This window comes from Strigops habroptila, chromosome 4 (genome assembly GCF_004027225.2).
Source record: "Strigops habroptila isolate Jane chromosome 4, bStrHab1.2.pri, whole genome shotgun sequence".
NCBI lineage: Eukaryota > Metazoa > Chordata > Aves > Psittaciformes > Psittacidae > Strigops > Strigops habroptila.
This window is the reverse complement of record NC_046358.1, coordinates 77,323,384-77,345,277: the sequence shown is the minus strand read 5'-3', so window position 1 is coordinate 77,345,277 and position 21,894 is coordinate 77,323,384. Positions and strand designations below refer to the sequence as shown.

Below are 21,894 nucleotides of genomic sequence, written 5' to 3'. Positions count from 1 at the left end.
TTGGTCTCAGGCTTCCTGTGGATGCCTGCTGCTTTGTCAGGTCCCTTTCAGCCAGGGCAGGTGTCTGCTCGTACAGATCTCCTTTCCAAGCTGTTCTCAGAAGAGCTGGTGACAGCAACAGGGGCAATCATGCTCCTGAATGTAAGCAGAGAAAAGGGCTTATTTTTGCAGTACCAACTTTAGCACCTTCCCTTAGGTAGTGTCCACACACCACCTCCATGCAGCTCAACCACCAGCAAATTTGCCTAGCAGATACTGGTCATTTAAAGAGGGGAATAAAGCAATTAGCCTCCAAGAAAGGCATGTCCTTGAGTTTTAAAGGCTTGTGAACTGATGAGTGAAGCTGAATTTCTGGCACACAAAGATCACTCATCTTTTCAGAAAGCTGCTGCAGTGAAGCTGCAAGGTTGTATACCAGAGGTCGAATCTCATGCCACGTCTTATGGTCTGTGTGTGAATAAGCATTTAGGCTTGGAGTACGGTGGAAGAACAATACAGCAGCTCATGTCATCTGTCATGTTCCTGGAGTACATAGAGGACTGCTTCCTCACGCAAACGTTAGATGTGCCAACCAGGAATGAGGCATTGCTGGGCTTGTAGCTAACAAACCAAGAAAACCTGCCTTGTAGTATCTCAGTTACTGACAGCCTTGGCTGCAATGATCCCAGTATTGTGGAGTCTGGGATCAGGCAGAGCATGCTGAAGGTTAGCATAAAACAAAGGCTTTGAATTTTAGAAGAGCAAACTTTAGCTTGCTCAGAGCTCAGCTGGGAGGGATTCAGTGAGAAACTTCTGCTATTCTGTGATTCTCTGAATGTCTTCCCTGTTCTTCATCAATAAGTCTACTTCTGTGCTATCTAAACTAGTTAATGATAGAAGCAACAATCCTTGTATAATTAGCCTATTAATACCCTAAAGGAATCAACATGCTAATTACCTGACATGATGACATTAGCAAGATGCTTTAGAAAAATTCAAAGTGCTTGGATCAACAGTAAAATAAAGGTTAGCACACCTACCCATTTTACAGTCCTGACACGGATTGGTTTTGAAGAATTGGTGTGCCTTGGGTACTTCTCCACTCTTAATTTACCCTGTGATTAATTGATGGCCTTTAAGACTTCTTGGCTTAAATTACTTGGTATTGTCTCCCAGGGTTAGGCTTCATCTTCTTTCATTCTGGAAAAAAAGAATGGGTAAAAAAAAGAAGGGGAAAAAAAAATCCTACATAAAAAATTAAGGAGGCGTTTGGTTTGGGGGTACTTTTATGTGATTTTATCACAATATTTGATTTCTCTAGGGTAATAAATCATAGCAGGACATTTAGCACAGTCATGCTAGCTGCACTTGTGAGCCCTTGCTTTGTAGGAGAACTCATTAATAACTGACAAGCTGTGTACTAGCTGGAGATGGATGGCTTAAAATTCTTCACCACATCCTCAAAAGGCCTTTCCAAGCAACACCAACCTGGCCTCTTGACAGGGGCACTTCCCTGGCAGCACGTTGCAGAGAGCTGATAGTGTCACCCTGAGATAAGTGATGGTGACAAGCAGAGGAGATGAAGTCTTCCTAACAGGGGTGGTACCCCAATTAATTGTTAACTAGTTTGAAGGTAAACTTACAATAGTCTGAGTTTCAGGGTAGTTGCTATTCAGTGTAATTGTTTGGAGAAATAATTTGGACATTTGAAGGGTTACCATTACCAAAACTGTCCCCAGGTAATTTGATGAGCAGAAGCATTTCTGCTCATAAACTGTGTGTGTCAGAGCTGTCAGAAGGTATAAAGTGAGACGTAACCTTGTACAGCTTGTTTTGGGAATGCACTGGCAGGTAGTACTTGCATCACACAGAGCAAGATCTCATACTAGTGCAGTAGCTAGGAACCAGCCTTTGCAGAGAAGGGAGATGGTAGAGATACTGAGTAGCATGTTTACTAATTACATTAATTGTGGGACAGGTATAATAGGAAATACACAGCCTTGACAAAGATGTGTGGCTAAAAGCGAGGTCGGTGCCTAGTGCTCGGTGTCCTGCCTCCCTGGAAGTGTGTGTGCTACATCAGGGCATGCTGCTATGAGGGATCCCAAATGTGGCTTTGCTGCCAGCGCTGGTTTCCAGCAGCCCTGGGGAGCTGGTGCTGCTGGCAGGGGCAGCGCTCGGCTCCACGCCAGGCTCACGGCTCCATGCCAGGGTGCACTCCCCCTTTGAACTTGCTCTTGCTGCACAAGCCTGGGTGGATTTAGAGCCCCTGCAGACATTTGTTCTTAAAAATCCCTCTCTTCCCTGAGGAGATTTTTAAATCCTTGATATTCCAGCCAGTGCCTGTGGATATTCTGGCTTCAGCTTGCACAGACTCTTCGTTTAACTTTCTAATGAACCGAGGCAGGGCTTTAGTTTGCAGAATGCAAAGCGCTTTTGCTTCTGTCTGGCAGGAGCATGCTAACTTTCCTGGGATTGGGCCCATCATTAGAGTTTGCTGCTGTCTGTGATCTTTAGTTCCAGGAGACTGGGCTAATCTGAAGGATGGGGTGTTGGGTTGATGTCTCTCCCTTGGTTGCTTTCCTGGACTTTTAACAAGTAGTTGCAGTCATAATTATGGCAAATTGTTTCTGTATAAATATCCTGCTGACAGCCTGTAGGTGTATGGTTCCTGTCTGGGTCGGGAAGGCTACCGATTAGCCTGGAATGGTTCATGACACCTGCATTTGGAGGAGGACAGTTTGAGATGCTGCTTCTTCCTTTACCCAGGTGCAGGCTGCTTGGCTGCTTTCACCATTTCACGATGTCCAGGCAGAGCTTTTGGGATGTCTTTACCTGATGTAATTCTACTTCAAAGCAAGGTTGAACAGGGCTTTGAGCAACCTGGTCTAGTGGAAGGTGTCCCTGCCTCTGGCAGGGTGGTTGGAAATGGAGTTTTAAGGTCCCTTCCAGCCCAAACCATTCCATGATTCTACTTTACCTATTCTTGCTAAATACCATGATAACTGTGGATTTGTGTCTTTGTTTGAATTGTATTTCAGTCATTAGTGCAGCTTGTCTTATCCCTTTCAAACTCCTGATTTGGTCTCTCTAACATTTTCGAGGTGCTGAGTTATACACCAAAAACACTGGCATCTGGTGTGCTATGTGAGGGGGCATTTGCGGATGTTTGGCTTTCTGGGGGCAGGGCTGTGGGTGAATGAGCAATGCTTTTACCCTGACCAGTCTCTGTCTCTGCTCTCTCCAGTGTATGGGCACAACGTGAAGAGCAGCAACGACTTCATCGGGAGGATCGTGATCGGGCAGTACTCAACAGGGGCCCCCGAGTCCAACCACTGGCGCCGGATGCTCAACGCGCACCGGATTGCCGTGGAGCAGTGGCACAGCCTGCGGTCCCGGGAGGAGTGCGATCGCGTCTCTCCAGCATCCCTGGAGGTAACATGAGGTGGGGACTAACAGCAGCCAGGCCAAGAAGGTGGACAAGGCAAAAGAATAAACCACTGACTGAACCACCCCACCTCACACCCTACACGCACCCCACAGCAGCTCTGTTGGATTGAAGCAGCTGCCGGCACCCAACCGGCTGCACTGGCCTCTGTGAACCGTGTTCTACCGGGTCCAGGCTGTTCCCCTGGTGCCACCAGCGTCCCTCCTGGCTGGACCTCTCGCTGCTCGCACCCAGCACCGCTCTGCTGTTCGCATCCCATGTGGCGGAGTGTGGCAGGGTTGTGCATGGAGTTGCTGCAGCAAGCGCTGAGTGGGTGGAGGAGTTGGGAGTTGCCTCCGCTGTCCTTCCAGTCGCAGTCCATGGCTCATCCTCTCGGAGATATAAGTACCTGTGTGCTCTCGTTGGTGAACGTGATAATTAGGCTAGAATATTTTTTTAAGCGGTAGAACCTGTGGTGAAATCGATTCTGACTCCAGTTTTGTCCTTGTACTAGTTTTAACAGAATTAAGCTCCTGTTAGTACGTACACGTACATGTGTGTGCTGGGGCACGTGTGTGGCCGTGTGGCCCCACATCAAACAGATCCGATGTCATGTCAGCGGTGAGACTTGCCACTCTCGATAGCAGCCTGTGTGCGTCAAGTAGATACAGTGATGATGTAGCAAAGTAGACATTTCCAATAGCATTTGTACTGGGAAAGCCAGCTCATGTCTTTTCAAACCTGTGTTGTGCAAAAGAAACCTGCTGTGGGGACTTTTGCAGTTAAGAAGACCCAAAATACACAATTTTAATTCTCTCACAGACTGCAGTGGCTCTTTCTGTGTTGTGTGTGTTAACCCAGGTAGTTCTCCAGGTCACCAAGTGAACTTAGCTACGGTCAAGCTGTCCTGTTGGTTGCTTCTGTACATTTTATTTTTTCACAGCATATTGTCTGGTATGATGCAGATTGTATATTTATTGAAAATAAAATTCTATTTAATTGTGGCACGTGGACTGGGGTGATAATTGTTGGCAGAATTCATCTTTGTGTTGAGCTCCATCAGTCATGTTTATGGCACAAGAAAAGCCAAGATGTTGGCTTTTATGCCCTTGTTACTCACTGCAGATGAACCAGGAGCAATTTGAGACAAACTGGGGACTGGCTGATGGAGATCAGTCAGGTGAGTGAGCCAGGTCCATTGGCTTGGCCCTGCGTGGTTCTCAGCCAGAACACATTTGACACTCTGCAGGTTGGACATGTCAAATCTCTGCACTAGTCTCTGGGTTTTGGTTCTTTGCAGGGGTGGGCCTCAATTTTTATTTTTTATTGCTTTATTTTTAACATCGCGACTGCATAAAAATCTGTGTCTTGCTTATAACCCGTTCAAGAACTGCAACAAAAAGGCCATCACCCTGAAGAAAGTTGGGACTGGCTCATGACTTTATTGTCTTTCCGTGTCTTCATTTTGGAGGAGGAGGGATCTGTTCTATCTTCAGTAGTATTTATCTGTGTTGGGCTGGGAAGCCTCACAGTGGCTTATGGATGGGTTGGCTCTGCTGCCACATCAGTGCTGCTGTGATGGAACAGAGGGGTGGAAGGGCCTCGAGCTCTGGCTGTATCTGCTACTTAGGTGACCTGTGAAATTGCTGGGGGTAGCCCATGGCCTCTGCAGTGGCTCAGGCCCATGGACCACTCCATGCACCCTGCAGTGCAGAGCCTTCCTGCAGCCACACTGGTCGCCGGGTTCCAGAGAGATAACTGTCCAGAGCTGGCATGTGGTAGGGCAGGCAGCAGCCATCTCCCTCCCCTCTGTTCATCAAGTGCATCCCAGAATGAAATCCTGTTACCTCCTTACTTTTAAGGTTTTGATTTTTTGAAGGAAAACAATACATACATGTGACTATTTCACCTCCATTTGTTGTTTGGCTGCTGCAGTTAGGGACAGGCAAGTCTTAAAAAGCTTACTGCTTGTTTGGGCAGATGTCTGTGTTGGTCAATATCGTTGCTGTTGTCCAGGGTGTCTGTGCTCCAGTGTGAAGGTCTGCATTGTAACTCTGATACCAGCATCCCTGCAGCATACCTTTGGCCTGGGACCTGCTCCAATTTACATTGTTGTGGGTGTATTGTTCTCTTCTGCACTCAGAGCATCACCATGTGTGTTCTCCATGCAACAGCCAAGTCTGATACAGTGACCCTGCCATTGTGGAGGAAGGAACGCAAAGAATGCAAGGAGGCTACAAGAGATACTGTCTCAACTCTCAATTCAGAAGTCAACTCTCAGTGGTGGGGGGAGAGTGAAAGTGCGGACACCCTGCTCCTGGGCAGAGCACAGCATGGCTTTGAATGGAAGATGGCAAAAAAGGACCTTGGTGAACTTGTTGCTGAACCTTCTCCCGGTTGCTGTGGCTGGGGGTGAATACAGGTGGGAGCTTACCTTGTTGGTGTGGTTGTACACGCTGTCCCCCGGTGAAACACCTTCCCTTCTTACTGACCACAGCACATTGCTCCTGGCTGCTCTCCAGCACAGCTATGTGTGTTGACAGCACAGAGTGGTGGGGACAGTGGTTGCTGCAGGGCTGTCCATGGGCATCCTCTTTCCAAGTATATTTTGGATGGTGGGTTTCAATTCTAACCTGCCTCTCTGCAAGGTGAAATTCCTCCTCTGTCTCACAGCCAGGTTGATGGCAAACCTCTGCTCTCTGGTTTCCTCCTGGTTTGTCTCATCAATAAATCACGGTGGAGAGGGAGCCCATGGGGTGTCCTGGGAAAACATGCACTGTAGGAGGCCAATCTCTTCCTGTAACTCAAAAAGGCTCAGACAAGGGGCTGTGGTTTCAGCAGTTGCTGCCATTGACATTAAGGTTCTTCCATGTGGTGTCTGTGGGCAGCAGCAAAAGCTCTGGCATCTGTGGAAGCTGATCTGAGACCTGCCACATGCTTTGCTCAAGCACCGGGTATGAAAGTTAACAGAAGGCACTCTTGCCTGTGAGTCTGTCCTTGGAGCCATGAGGTATCTGTTTCACAGGGAGGGGCATGTCATGTACATATGATGCTAAAAATTGGTGAGGGAACCCTGAGGAGAGGTCACTAAAAGCAGGATGGAAGCACACTGAGGAGCTCCCGACCTGGAGGGCAATCAGAAAACAGCATGAGGAGGGAGAGGAGCAGAAGGGCTGAGTACATGAGACGTGGCTGTGCTCCCGGGGCTGCAGCCAGCAGGTAGAACACATCTCATGCTTTGTGAAATCAGCAGATAACCCCAAGCGCGGCTGGAGCTGCAGCCAGCTCTGCGTGCACAACGTGTGTGTACTCTCCCTGTGCTGGGAGCAAAGCTGGTGTCCAACTGCTGTGCTAGGCATGGGGGTCTCGGTGCTCCCCTTGCACTGGGGGGATGCTGCTGTGGTGGGTCTGCTGCTAGAAACAGCATTAAAGTTACTCTGGGTCTCCCTCTTTAAGAGTAAATGCTTGTTTTTTGGAAGTAGGTTAATATGCTCAAAGAGTTTTGTTTCATAGTTTGCTGGTAATTGCTTGTAACACTGGTTTTATCTGGGGATGGCACACAGTTAAGAAGGGAGAAGGCATGCCTTGGTTTCTAATAATCAGAATTCCTTCATTTTTAGTGCTCCGATACATCAATAGGCTTTTCCTTGAGACATATAGTTTCGGATGAATGTATGGAATTGCAAATGGGAGGACAGGGGAGGAGTTTTCTTAGAAGGTTTTACTTCATGCAAAGAAAATTTAATATATGAAAGTTGACTGAATTAGTTACTGTCTGTGGAGTAAGTCTGGATGTTTTACTATACTGAAAGCTTTGCGTCACCCCGAACTGTTTCTACTTGAATCGTACCTGTAAAAACTGGTCATCCCAACTGAAGTCCCAGAAAATGCTGAAAACTTTCAGCTGTAGCTAACAATAAAAAGGGAATACCATTGAGTGTGTTCCTAAGCAGTTCATTCAATGCTGATTTAAGGCATAAATTGAAAATGGAGCAGGACCACAAAATTTCATAGTATTTTGCCTATACTGTTTCCCTGACCAGTGCAACAGCTAGAACAGGACTTTATACAACCTTTTTAAAAATCCGGAGTTTATTTCCAAAACCAGTTTGAGCACATGAAGGAGACATGCTACGTAATATTGACTGTTAACAGTATGGACTGCTGAAGATTTTCTGCTGTTACAGAACTGCATGGACCTGGCAGATGGGCAGAGCGCGAGTACCTGCGGCACACCTGGTGGTGCCCTCTTCCAAGATGTTTTATTGCGTGTCAAAGCATTGCCTGTTCCTGGTTATAAATAAATAAATAAAAGCACAAAACGGGTTAAACCCCACAATTACAGGCTGCGCACAGGGCTGTGCTCCCCTGCAGCCCTGGGCACCCTCTCTTTCTGACCTGGGGTGCCCGGCAGCTTCCCCTGCGTTAACACAGCCCTTGCTTCCAGCTCCTAACCCTGTCCTGTGCTTGATGCACAGCAAGCAGAGAGGCACGTTTTTCAGTCTCCCAAGATGAAGGTCTGTCCCGAGCCCCTCTCTGTGCCTGGCTGCTGATGCCCACCAGCATCCCTGCAGGGAAGGTAGCCGACTGGGCAGTGCTCAACTGGGAACACATAATCATGTCTCAGGAAGCAACTAGGGGTAGATAGGGGATTTCCTTGCTCGCTTGCAGCGTGTGACAAAGGTTCTCTGGGAGGAGACGTGCACCCCATGAGCCAGGCTGTGGGCGAAGGTCTGGGCGCAGGTCCCTCGGGGTGGGATGCGATGAGCGCGGCCGGCATCCGGCAGCCCGAGTGGGAAGTGTGTGTTGCTGGGAGAGCCGCTGTTTTGGGGGAGGGAGCAGCACAGCGCCTATATCCAGCTCCGCGCCGGCCGCTTCCCTGGCACAGCCGGGAGGTCCCGGACGGAGCGGTGACCCCTGCAGCCGGCTGCCTGCGGGGCTGGGGAGCGCTGTCCTCCCTCCCTGGCCATGGGCACCGGGTGGGATGTGTGCGCGCTCCTCTCCGCGGCGTTGCTCACTGCCCAGGCTTTCCCCCAGACCAACATAAAGATCAGTCAAGGTGAGTGCAAAGCATTGATTGCGGCTGGGAGTAAAGGTAACTTTAAACTGTGATACCTTTAGCTGAGAAAGGAGGGTGTGTACCTCTTGCAGGGTCAGCAACTGGCTTCCCCCTTTCTCTGACTGCTCCACAAACCTCTGACTTGCCTTGAAATCAACTTTCTTGTGGGGATATGCCAAGAGCAGCCTCAGTCTCTCTCTCCCGGGCTACAGAAGTTGTCTCTGGGCTGGCTTTGTTTCTGTGTGCAAGAGGCTGCACTATCACCTTCAGCAACACGTGCTCGCGTGGCATGGTGCTGTGGACCTTCAACTATCCCCATCATGTGTGGATGGCAGGGGCAGAAATAACTGCAGGGAGGCATACGTATGAATAGTGCAGGACGGCAGCCACACAGCCTGGCAGGACAGGCTGGGGCATCTGCTGCGTCTCCCTGTTTATTTGCTCACACGTACTGCATGTGAAAAGTGGCCACAGCTATGTGATTCCTCTTATTTCCTTCTTATTTTCCTGAGCTGTTGGTGATGTTGACTGCTATATGTCATGTTCTTGCAAACTTTTTCATGGGGCTGGTGCAAGTGAGTTGCTGCTCTTGGTTTGTTTGCACCTTGTTTAGATTTATATGGGAATGTGAGCAGAAAGGGACTCCCGGCATGTCATTCAATGAGTTTGTGAGAAAAAGGATCGATACGAGCCCAGCTTTCCTGCCAGACACCTAATCTGTGGGAGCTTGGCCAAAACTAATTAAGGAGGAAAAAAACTGTGCAAGATAACTCCTATCTATCAGTGCTGGCTGCAGGAGGGCTGCTGTGGTGTCTGCTGTAGCCTCACAGTGCCAAACATATCTGGCAGAAGATTGGAAGCTGTTAAAACCAGCTTGGTTTCATTACAGGATTCTAAAAAGCAAAGCCCTTTGTGTAAAAGGATGTCACTTCCAATGTGCTTCAACTGGTGTTTAATATTTCACTTAGAAATTTGTAACATATGCCTAAAGAAACTCTTTAGAGAGTGTAAAATGTTGCCAAGTTATTAAATGAGCTTCACGTCCATCAGTGGATACCATCCCCTGCAGCTCCGTATGTCCCCCCAGGCACACAGAGACCAAAACCCCATCCCTCATCTGCTTGTTTTGAAGGTGTATGTTAAGCATGAGACTGTCATCTCTTAATGAAAGACAAATACTGCAAGTAACATGAAGGTGGGATTGTTTGCCTATAATGACTGTAGTGTCAGGGCTTAAGGACGTGCTCTTAAAGCCACGGATGACCTGAGGTGTCCCAGTATCACACAATAGTGCTGTCTTAGCCCCTGCTACATGCTCCTGCCCATCAAACCCCTGTTTTAACCCCTTATTCTTAAGATTTATTCAATAAAGAGGGTGCGGGCTGATTGTGTTGAGGCCGTGGTGGGGTGGAAGTCTGGTTCAGCTGGCCCTTTGAACCCCCTAGCTGAAGCTGTCCTGGGGCTCTCCTGTCCCAGCCCTGTTGTTTCACCCATCTGCTATAACCGCCCTCTGCCCCAGCAGTGCCAACATGGGGTAGAGCCATGCTGCTGGTCTTCCCTGTGGTCCTGTGCTGGTTAGAGGTGATTCAGCGTTGGTGAGCACCAGGACGCTTGTCCTGAGCCCCAGCTCTGACCGTCAGCTGGAGAGGCTTGCCCATCACTTGCTCTCGGCATCACCAGCAGAGGGGCCCTGTAGGCAGCTCTGCCCTAGAAATGACCCAGCCTTCCATGCAATAGGGATCTCCTCAGCTCTTCTCCATTGGCGTTAACTTCAGATAAGCCTCTTGAGTGTTGATGGACACCCTCCAAACCCAGCTACTTGCCAAGAGCTGAAGAGGTTCACTTTCTTTTTTCAGGTCAGATGGCAGCATTAGCTTATGTATGTGCCAAGGGGGGTGTTTCAAGACCATGCCTTTCAGTGAGGTGTTTCTTAATGTCTCTAAACTTTGTGGTAAGTCATCAGCTGTTGCTGAAACAGAGCTCTTCAATGCTCTGCAGCAAGAAGAGCATCTGCTGCCAGCACTGATCTGATCCGCTCTGCTGTCCAAAACCCTTTGATGGAGCTGCAACCCTCCAGGAGTCTTCTTTGCATGGGCATCTCTAGCCAACCTTGCCCTAGCCCCAAACTTCATATCTCTAACCTGCAGATCACTGGAGGTGAGGCACCATTGCACCTTGGGATGAAGCTGTTCAGGAAAAAGCCTGGTCTTCGCTAGCTACATCAGTGGGAGCCACACAGTTGGTATTTTATCTTTATCAGTAGCATCCTGGAATAAAAACAACTTATGATACTGGCTGGGATTTTCACAGTGAATTATTTCTAATTGGAAACTGGCCATGTGGGGAAGTGAAATTTTCTGGCAGAGCAGTGCCAGCTTCTGCAAGACGTTCACAAGTGATTTTCCTGGTGGTTCTGCAGCGGGTCTCACCTAGTAAAGAAAATAAAAGGCTCCAGTTTTGTTGGCACTGACACAAACCCAGAGAGCATGAAACTCTTTTTCTGACCCAAAATTCTTGTTTCCCAGCTTTTCTGAGTTAGTAACAGCTGCCTGATACGAATCTTATCCTCAGCCGGGTCAGGGCATCTATTTTGCTGGTGCTGTGTTAAAACATGGCCCTGACATTAAAACTGCTGCACTGTAAATAAGCAAAGGAAGGAAGATCCCAGACAAAGCAGCACCCCCAATTGTTCCTGCCTGTAAAACTGGGAGCAATAGTTCTCCAAAGAGACAGCCAAAGCCTCTGATCCTGACCTAAGAGAAAAGATGCTAATTAAACGCTGACCTCCCATATTTTCCTTTTTGGTATATTTAACCTTAAATTCCTTCAGGCACCTCTGGTTCACTGAAGCTCATCAAATTAATGCTACCTAATGGGAAGCAGTATGTAATAACAAAGAAGGACTGTCTCAGTCTCTGACTCAGTTTCAGCTGCTCCGAACAGCAGGAAGGTGATTTTCCTGGGTGATGGGGGAGCCGATGGAAGTGGCTCAGAGCCAGGGGCACCAGGACTCCCACCGCAATTAGCACTTGGGAGTGAAGGGCCCCGTTTGCTGGGATGCTGCTGGGTTAAGCCCTGTGAATTTTGCCACCACATTGCTAGAGGTGAAGAGTTCGTTGAGGAGCTGCACAGTCTCTGTAATAAATCCCAGTTGCTGGGGGAGCTGGTGGTGCCTGTCTGCCGCTGACTCCTGGGGTGCCCTCGGCAGGAGGGAGCAGCAACCTGGAGTCACCAGGAGCCGGGACCAAATCCCAGTCCTGTCCTGAATGGGGGCAACATGCTTATCTGGGATTTGGTGGTGAATCTACAGCCTCATCCAATGGGTTTGACCCTCTTCTCTGGCTCTGCTTTGCATTTAATGGGGACAGGAACCCCTGGCCAGCATCATATGGGAAGGAGGGCTTGGCTCCCAGGAAATCACATCAGCCCTCGGTGTTCCTGGTCCTTCTGCTCTATTGCTACAGTAGAATCATTTACATTTCCTGGGGCTGTTCTAAGGGTTTTCTAAATGCAAGGATGCCCATGTATGGTTCAGAGAGCTGAATCCTGCATTGCCATTGAGCTGGCTGCAGGTTGGCTGCCCTCCCCTAAAACTATTCTGCTCTCCCAGCCTGGTATGCCTTATCTTTTATCCTCTGCAGCCCACGAGGATGGGAGAGCAAAAGCTCCTCTTTGCTCCTGGTGGGTTTGTTGCTGTGAGGTATAGATCTGCTCCCAGCTATGGAACCTCCAGAGGGGGTGTCCAGGGGTGATAGCTCCACAGGGCTCTGCAGTCAGCTTGGCCTCTGCCCCTTTCTCAGGAGGGAAAAAAAAGGCTCTTTGCATTTGTGGTTTATTGCCTGGGGGGTGTGTGTGACAGGAGGGACCCAAGGGCTGGCTGGCGGCTGTTTGTGAAACACTCAGAGATCCCCACGTGGAAAGAGCTGATGAAATACAAAATTATCACCCAAGCTGTCAACACTAGCTCAGGGAAGGATTCAGCTCCAGGAATGCTCCCACCACTGCTTTGAATTCACCTCATGTCTCCTGTTCCCCATGCTGATGCTGCCGCCACTGCTCCCACATCCCATGCTGCCGCTGGCAGGGTTTTGCTCTCCTCACCCTCAGGGAAAGCCATTTCCCAGCCCCTCAGTACCTGCGGCCCTGTAGCACCACCCTGACCTCTCCGGGCTTGAGCCTGTTACCTGCTTGGATAATTTCATGGCATCTGACGTCTGCTGTCAATCCCTGCTCCCCCTGTCCTGCCCGCCTCACTCCAGCAACAGCAGAGACCCTGGACCAGGACCCCATGGGGATGCAGGAACTGACTTTGGGGGAGCTGAGAGTTGCCCAAGGCTCAAACACCAGCAGCTAAGAGAGTTAAGCCTATGTGACACAAGATTTGGGGGTTGCATTTGCATTAGTGCTGGGTGGTGCGGTGTGTGTGTGCTGCATCCTCCCTGCACGACGGGGAGAGCATGACTTGGGGGAGGTCAGAGGGATATGTTAACACTGCTGCAGTGTTTACACAGCGGCAACTGCAAAGGCTCCAGAAATGTGTACTGCCCCTGAATGGCCTCTTTTGGGGAAACTTCCCCGCTGCGCTGAAAGGTGGTGAGGGAGGAGGATCAGCTCCATGGGCTCCAGCTCTTATCTGGCGGTGGGAGTCAGATAGGCTGGCACCGCTCCCAGCGGCATGTTCCTCACCCAGCTATTTATGGGGCTGAAACTGAACACGTGCGTACGTGCACGGCTGTGTCTGGGCCCAGGGACACAGAGGATGGTGAGGGGGTTACTCGAGGAAGGAGGTGCAAGTTGGTCTTGCAGGAGGGCAGATTGTGGCCATAACCCTGCAACCCCTGGCTATCAGCTCCCATCCAAGCACTGCTGCTCCAGTAGTGCCTGGTAGAGGTGACAGGAGCCCTTATCTTGGTTTCCTCAGCAGCAAATATCACTGCATTTGTTTCAAGCACTCTCTGCTTGAACCAATGTCAAACTGGCTTGAACTGTTCACCCTTATTTAGGCAGATGCTAAAACTGAGGAACCTATTTTACAAAATATGGATTGGCTTTTGCAAAATTCTATGTGGCTTCTGCAACAGTTGGTTTTTCTGTGCACGTGTTTGGTGGCTATTTGCCCTGAGTGAAGGAGAGCCAGGCTGGACACTGTTGCCTTCACTGCCTGCTCTGCTGCCCGGCCATGCTGCTTCACCATCAGCTGCTGGATGTCTTCTGCTCTGCCCCCAGCCATGCCGGAGCCTGTTCATGCCTACTCCTGCCCGCTCTTCTGGACAGAGTACGAGGGCCATTGCTACCGGTACTTCCCCATCAACAAGACCTGGGCTGAAGCCGACCTCTATTGTGCTGAGTTCTCCATTGGCATCAGATCAGCCAAGCTGACCTCCATCCACAGGTGAGGGGTGCAGAAACATGTTATCCCACCCTGGCACAGCCTGGGGAAGAAGGCAAATGGGGACAAAGTCCCATGCCCACAGCATAACCTCTGGGCCAGCTGCAGGGTCATGTCGCAGCCTCAGCATCCCTCTGCAGCAGCAACTGGGTCAACTCTGATGCACTGGGCACACTAAAGTGATGTAAAAAATGCCTTTTCCTGGCCTGGCAGGAAAACTGATGTAGTATTCCCTAAATTTCCCCAAACCTGTGGTTTTTCACTCTTGATAAAGGGATAGAAATACAACGTCATTACACAGGCTTTTTCCTCCATTCCCTCTTCCCCAGCTCTCCCCCACACTACACACCTCTTAGACACACCCAGGAAAGCAATCGGCAGCAATTAGACGATGGGAACCCATTTGGCCATGCCACAGGGCGAATGCTTAGGGCATAGCTGGCCATTTGCCTGACACACTCCCTCAGTGGCTCCATATTGCTCTGTTTTCCAGCTGGGAAGAAAATGTCTTTGTGTATGACCTGGTGAACAGCCGTGTGCCGGGTATCCCCACTGACATCTGGACAGGACTCAATGACCTGCGGCAGGTGAGAGCTCCCTGCAACCATGTGGGGAATGGCTTTGAGAATTTCACTGCCCCACGTTTTCCCCCAGGAAAGCCACTTGGTTTTCTTCTTTGTTCCTTATAGCCCCATTGATCAGGTGGTGGTGTAGAGTCTGTTGTGCAGCACAAGGGGGAAAGTTGTAATTTCACCCCCTCCCGTCTGCTTTGGAATGATAAGTGTTACTGGAATTAATAGATTGATAATTACTGATTATTCACATCATATTTTACGAATGGATTAATAGAAGGAGTATTGTACTGCTGGTCCAAGAAAAGCAAATAAACTGGAAACTTCTCCAACGTCAAATATCGCCAAGTTTCATTCCTTTCTCATGATACTCTGTAGCTTTTCAAAGCTGACACGTTGGAAATACATAGTCTAATATGCAACAAAGAGAAATTGAGGCCATTAGGAGAACAGTCCCATGCCAGCAAACATTTTGTAGATATTGGGAAAGCAATGGAAAAGGAAAAGGAACACAGAATTGGGTGGGTGTGCTAAAAAATATATGGGTTTAATTTCTGGGCTTCCTCTGGTGAGAACACTGTGAATGCTGGGGCTTTCCAGGGTAAGTTTTCAGTTGTAAAACGCAGACGAGCCATTTGGCCTTTGCTGAGTGGTGACAGCCTCTTCCCATGTCCCGGGCTGTGTGGCACCGGGGATGGGTATACATGGGAGTGGGACCCCCACTCTGCAAGCGCGGCTCTGTGAATATGGCCTTTCTCCTGTCACCCTGCACCAGGAGGGTCACTTCGAGTGGACGGATGGCTCCTCCTATGACTACCACTACTGGGATGGCACTCAGCCCGATGACGGGATCCACTCCATCCCGGAGGAGGAGGACTGCGTGCAGATATGGTACCGGCACAGCAGTGGTGAGTGGTGTTGAGGTGTCTGGTGTTGAGGGCACCTGAAGTCTTATTTGCATGTCAATACTTTAAACCCACTGTGGCTCATCTATTCTGAAGAGGTTTCTGGCAGGCTGAAGATTTGCATTTTAATTTTTTATTATTATTTCCTTTTTTCTTTGCAGAGAAGCGATGTGTTTCCTCTTTCACCATGTACATACATACACACACATGCTCTCTTTCCTTCTGCTCCCAGCCCATCTCCCTCTCCCATAGCAGCAGCGGGAGGGGAGCATCATCCAGTTGGAAGAATCACCAAATTTAGCCAAAGGTCAAATTTTCCTATTTCCCTTCCCACACAGGAGGCCTGTGGAAACACCCATTGCTTTGACAGCTTTTCCCTCCCTCACTCAGGCTAGGGGCATCTCACTGTGCAAAAATCTCTGCTTCTGCAAAAATCCCACTTCACACCCCCACTGCCAGTGAGACCAGTCAGGTGTATCCAGACTCCCTGGACATACCTAAATGCCTGGTCCATGGACAGCCTGTTAATGTTTTGTAGGGTACAGAGCTGTGTTTGCAGCTGCCTCTGTGCTACCATGTTTGTGCCTGGGTCGGGAATCCCTGCCAGCATTCCCAGGACAGGGATGGGGATGCTGTGAGGAGACATGGCTGGGAACAGTCCAAATGGAAGACCATCCAGGGAAAGCCTCCCGCAATGGCAGGAGGTCCTGGTCCTGAGGGTGGTGCATGGAGACCTCCTCAAGCCTTTTCTCGGTTAACACCTTGTTTCTTTTGGGTGATAGCACTGCGGTCCTGGAATGACAACGCCTGTGGCAGAGCCTTCCCCTTCGTCTGCAAGATCCCCTCACTGGCCCTGGACTGAGGCTGCTGGTGCTGCCCGAGCTCCCCTCATTTTGGGTCACCTCTCCAGTGGCAGGGAAGAACAGACAGGACATGGCATGGGTGGTGAGAGCTGTGGAGCTGCTCAGCATCCCCAGTCAGACCCTGGCTGCAATATCCCTCCTGGAGTCTATGGGAATGAACCTGGTGCTCACCCTCTCCATGGGCACACAGCAATGGGAGCTGTATTAAACAGCAAAGGAGCCCCCCAGGCCTGAGCCTGGCTTTGGGTTTCAGATCAACTGTTGCAGCGTATTAGAGGAAACCCATGATTTTACCAATACACCAAACTGTTAGCACCAAAAAGTAGCCATATGTAGGAAATTATTCTGCCGGTTCACTTGTGAAGACTGGAGGAAAAGTGTTATTTTCTGCTAAGTTATACAAAATGCCTCTTCTGTGTGTTATTTTTCTCTTCTCTAAAATAAACAGCAAACAGCAGATGGAGGCTCCTCCAGCTTTCTAGCACTCTAGTAGCAGTGACTGCCCAGGACACGGGGTCTCTTGCTAAAGGACCTGGTTTTACCCCAATCTGCTCTGTATTAAAAAGGTGTCTTGGGGAATCAAATCCCTGGGAGAGTTCGTTTTATTGACCCCACTGGTTTTTGGGTCCCCAGGGCAGCCTGTGTGCACCCCCTGCCCTTCATCTGGCCCCATCAACCAGATGGCATCACCGTATGGAGTCACTCAGCAACCCACACGTTCACAACATTCCTGCCCACAGCAGGTGAGTGGGGTTTGGTCCTGGTTGCTTTGGGCTGAATGAACTACAACGAAGGAAGGTGAAGGTTGATGTGCACCAGCTGAGGGTCAGCCTGCCCTCACAAGACTTCGCTGGTGGGGAGAGCTCACAGCTTTTGGTGTGACCATGTTTCCTACTGAGATGACATTTGTTCCAACAGTCACTGCTGATGTCCTATTCTGTGCTGGCACCACAGAGGTGCTTTTATCTTCCAGGTAAATCACGTCTGAGGAGATGTGTGTGGTTGTGGTGGTGGCCCCGGTGTGCCTTGTCTGTGTTACTTAGCAGGGAGGCGGGACCCTGTCCTTACATGAGGGTGAATTTGCAGGGCTTCGGTGCAAGTGGGGTGCAAGTGCAGTGATGGTGCCAAGGCCCAAGGGAAGGGCAGCACTATTGAGGCAAAACCATGCTTCTCCTCCAGGGGATGTGGCTGCAAGGGCACTGCTGGACTCAGTCAAAAGCAATAAATCCAGTGCACCCTGCAGCACCCCTGGGATGTGACCTCCAGTCCCACACAGCCCCATGGCATCCAGGTGGCTTTGCAAGAAGCCCTGTGCAGAGGGGGCTGCCTCCCCCTCTGGTCCCTGCCCTCTCTTGGGAGTGATGTGTCCCTTCTGTCCCTGCTCCAGCAAAGCTCCAGGGTCTCACAGCACCAAAGCAGCCAGGGTAGCCCTGGGCTGCCCCATCTCAGCCACTGCCTGCAAAGATGAGTAAAGGCATCCTCATAAACGTGTCTGGTCTCCCATGATGTCACCACCTTAGAAACATAAGATTTCAAAACTGAGATTTTCCAGAGTGATTACGTTGGATACAATGATGTAAATAACTGAGGCTCTGCTAGGAGTTTGTGGCTGCTTCCTCAGGTGTCAGCGCAGCTTTCAGCTAAAATACGCTTCCACTCAGGTTAAAACTGCACAATTTGGTGGGAATAATAGTGGTGGTGTAAGTGGAATGTGTGTGTTGGAGCAGGTTTCTAAAATAAGAAATCCTGTCATCCCTGATTATGTATTTTTATATATACATGGATAATACATGTAAATAAAATCATATTATTTTTAATGGCGCATATATATATGCACACTAGCCACATATTTATATAGATAAATATATTTCCATATATTTATGCAGAAAATAAGCAATTTGCCTAGTTTTCAATCCTAGGCAGGAGACAGCACTGAATGTGGTTTCTTTGAGGCTTTTTCTCCATCTGAAGACAATAAATTACATATGGATAATAACAGTATGAAAAGAAACCAGCTGCAAAAAAAGAAGAGTACTTGTATCTAACAAGCTAACAAAATACTGTTGTGTAGGATCTGATCTGTGGCAGAAAAAGGGCTTAAGGAAACATTTTGGTCACTGCTCTAGAGACCACCCATGGATGGGTCCTGAGCCCACTGCTGGCATGAGGACAGCATGGCTGGCCATCTGCATGGCACGGGACATGTGTCTGATTGACTCCTGGTTCTGAGTGCTGGAATATGGTTCTGTCTCTGTGGTGAAGATCAGCCTCGTGACAGGGACCAGAGCCAGAAACCCCACAGAACCCCCCTGGGGCTCAGCCATGCCCAGAGCCCATCACCAGGGCAGGGAGGCTTGGGGAGCTGGAGGAGTGATGCGGCTGCGCCGTGCCAGGCTCTGCTCTAGGCTGCCTCTCCCCAGTTTCCTATCCCTGTTCCTCCTGTTCCCCTGTTCAGAGGAGCCAGGAGTTTGGCACGGCTGGGGCTCAGTGTGCCTCGAGCCAAAAAACTCTCTTCTTTTTTTCACTTCGAGTGGCATGAGATGTTTCAAAAGAAAGGTTAAAACCTTCCCTTGGGAAAGTGTTTGAAGACTTGGGCCCTACTGGGGCTAAAAATATTGCTAATGCAGAAACCTGTGAAAGCTGTCAGCTCCAATTAACGTCTTTATTTCCAGGTAAAAAGAACTGAATATGCGTGACCTGAAAGTCAGGACCGAAGTTAATAGGGTCTTCGTTTTTCCTGCCCCCCTCAACTTTCTCCCCTGACTCCAGGGGCCTTACTTAAAAAACAGTCCTCTCTCCTTGATAGTGTCTTCTGTTTCACAGTAATCAAAAAAAATCCAGAAAACAACAGGAGTTTTCACCTCCTTAATGAACTTCTTCTAGTGGATCTTCTAGTGAGTGGATCAGTGCTTGATGGAAGATGGAACGTGCCCTTTCCCTCAGCATGGATGAGTCCAAGCCTTTGGGTGGCCGGGAGGAGCTCTGGCTCTTCAGGCTGAACTTAACTTTATTTTTCTGTGCTCTCTGTCCCATAACCCCTGACTCCCCTGTTATCTTGAATTTCTCCATCCTGACTTGCCATATGGTGCAGACAGTGGGAAACCTGGCAGCAGCAGGGCTCTCCCACAGCTCTCCTGCACATCACAAGCAACTGATACCTGAGGGCTCTTTGATATCACTGAGTTCCTTAGGAGCTGAACATCTTACTTTGTGATGTATGAAAGTTGAGGTAAGCGTGAGGAGTGTGCGATGTAGCTTGGGAGTGAACAAAAATAATTGCCTATTGGTGACAAACGCCTTTACCCTCCTACACCCCATTTCTTGGTCTGTAGAGACAATATTACCCCAGCCCCTGCAGAGAGAGTGGACATGGCATGGCACGTGGGAGAGATGGGTCTGCCTGCACCATTTGCTCTCTGATTCCCTTTTTCCCCTACTGTTATAATTTATTTCCTGAAGTATTCTGCTGGATGTCCAGGGATGAGACCTGCAAACAGAAGTGCTGCACTGGCGCTACCCTGCCCTGGTGCAGGCGGCCTGGTGATGATTTTCCTCCCCAGTTTCTAATCTCGACTGCTCAGACATCTGGCTAGGATGAGCTGAGCTCAGCTGAACTGTCCTTCCCTCTGTTTATTCAGTATGACTTTTTTACCCTGAAATTTTCTGGGAGGATAAGGCCTGCACAGCTGAATTGTGAGCTTTATCTAGTGCATCCTCTTTCCCCCTCCCTGGTTTCCCATGGTTTTAATTGCCCGAGTAGCAGCGCAGCTCCTGCCCCAGGGCAAGGATGCTGCAGAGCGTTTCCCTTTGACAAGAGAACAAAAATATCTCAGGGCCAAAAAAAGGCTTCCAGCCTTCTTTTCAGTGAGAAAATTATAGACATTTACTGGCTGTGGCAGTGCAGTCCATCACCAAAAAGAACCCCGAAACACAAAAACGTGTGATACCTGATGTTACCTGTCTGTGTTATGGTGTTAGCGTTAAACCCCTCAGCTTTAGTGCATCCCAAATGTGTGTGGCAGTACACAAAGAAGGCAAGCAGGATTCGGACCTGTGCTGTGTGGGTCCCAGCAGATGTTGGCTTAACCAAGATGATCCTTCTGTTCTGTGGGGGGGTTTTCCCATTCCACCTCGCACCAGCTGCTCCCTGCTGCTGCCAGGGAATGAGTGGCATGGTGGGAGCCAGCAGGGACAAACCTGCTGGGAAATGCATCCCTTGGGCACGGCTGTGCTTGACCACCCCCAGCTGGGCAGGTGACTCAGCTGAGATGGCCATCAAGAGAAGGGCCAGAGGTATGATTGAAGGTGGGTTTATAAACCATGCAAGCTGCTGGAGTGTGATGGCACTTTTTTTAATGTCAAAGGCTCAGTGAAACTTCAAGCAGCAACATTCTCCCTGGAGAGGGGCTGAGGAACCCCAGGAAAGGGCTGGCTCACACAGGAGCTGCCTCATGCCAGCACCAGGACTCATTTTACTTCCTTATTAGCATCTCCAAAGTCGCCCTCTCTTTTGTAGCCCAGGATTTCCAGGCTTTATGGGAAAACTGGCTATGGGTCAGCAGCCCTGTCCCGCTTCTGGCACAGGTCTCTGTGGCATAGCCACCCAAAAAGGATGGTAAAGTTTTTTTATTAACTGCGTTTGCTTTTCGGGGCTTGGTAACTTGGCTGGAAACTCTCATTCCTGGGTGCAAATTGCCAGAGACACTGCTGATCAGAAGTAAAGCATAGATCTAACAAGAGCACAACTCCTGCTGTGGTTTCTGCTCCTAAACCCAGTCAGCCTTGAAGGCCATGGAGCCAAAGTGGAGATGATGTGTGACAGAAATGCATCCCAACTGGCACCATGAGCGTGAATCCCCTGGAGTCACTGAGCGTGAAGCTTCTTTGGGCAGATTGCTGAAAGAGCTGGTACGCCTCAGCAATATGTGGTTGCTGTCCCCAAATGAGGTTCCTGGAGCTGCAGTCCTACTGCATTGGCAAAATGTAGCTGAATTGGGTGATCTGCAAAACTGTCTAGTCCGGCTCTTGGGGTTACCATGGCAACGGGGTATTTGCTCATTTGTGTTTCTTAAAAATTATGCTGGGCTGTTGATTGCATCGTTTGTGGAGCTCTTTGCCAGCAGGCCGACAGATCATTGTCTGTCAGGGCTGTATCACAGCGAGTGGTGCTGTTCTTAAGTTCCCATTTGGAAATCTGCTTTGCTCGAGTGTGGTGTGTGTTGTAACTGCATCCCCCCCACAGAAACCCAGCATAACCCCTTGCCTAGGAAGTGTGTGCTTGCTCTGCTCATCCCCTCTGACATCCATTTGTACTCATGCAGTTTGCTTGGGATAACACAAAATCTGAGTCACTTGCCATGGGAGACCTTGCTAAGGATGGGACAGGGGAAGGCTTGCAGGAGAAGCTTTCTTCTTGCACCTCTGTAGCAAGAGGACTTGAGTAAAATATTCTTTGGCTGTGCTTGGAAATCTGCCATGAGGTAGGAATGTGAGGAGGTTTAACTAACTCAGAGGTAGTTCGAGGAACCACCAGTCTCCTTGTGTGACTAGAAGATGAGGCAGGAGCTTTGTGGCTGGAGGAGCAGCACCCACCGGCTGAGATGGGAAGACTGAGTCCTGCTCCCAGGGAAATAATCACCATCCTCCGCTTCCAGAGTGTGTGGACACTTTGAGGTTTGGGAAAATGCCAGCTTAGATCAA

At 49.5% G+C, this 21,894-nt stretch overlaps 2 protein-coding genes across 2 annotated transcripts in view; both read left to right on the top strand.

Moving 5' to 3' along the window:
* SYT17 (synaptotagmin 17) overlaps positions 1-4,414 on the top strand; it is a 39,435-nt gene extending 35,021 nt beyond the window's left edge. Inside the window, exon 8 of the mRNA XM_030484815.2 lies at positions 3,227-4,414. Within this exon, the coding sequence (XP_030340675.1) occupies positions 3,227-3,423 (197 nt within the window). The 3' untranslated portion in view covers positions 3,424-4,414. The remainder of the gene's footprint in view (positions 1-3,226) is intronic.
* A 3,980-nt stretch (positions 4,415-8,394) lies between these two features.
* CLEC19A (C-type lectin domain containing 19A) lies at positions 8,395-16,215 on the top strand. The gene is made up of 5 exons (XM_030484836.1): positions 8,395-8,465; positions 13,692-13,857; positions 14,348-14,441; positions 15,202-15,334; positions 16,114-16,215. The coding sequence occupies exons 2-5, from the start codon at positions 13,694-13,696 to the stop codon at positions 16,191-16,193; spliced, it is 471 nt and encodes a 156-aa protein (XP_030340696.1). The 5' UTR covers positions 8,395-8,465; positions 13,692-13,693; the 3' UTR covers positions 16,194-16,215.
* The last annotated feature ends 5,679 nt before the right edge of the window (positions 16,216-21,894 follow it).

Bases quoted from the DNA above. Each gene is read 5' to 3' on its own strand.
- CLEC19A (XM_030484836.1), top strand. From the start codon at position 13,694: ATGCCGGAGCCTGTTCATGCCTACTCCTGCCCGCTCTTCTGGACAGAG. The intron at 13,858-14,347 runs GTGAGGGGTGCA...TCTGTTTTCCAG, and splicing joins AAGCTGACCTCCATCCACAG to CTGGGAAGAAAATGTCTTTG. The intron at 14,442-15,201 runs GTGAGAGCTCCC...ACCCTGCACCAG, and splicing joins GACTCAATGACCTGCGGCAG to GAGGGTCACTTCGAGTGGAC.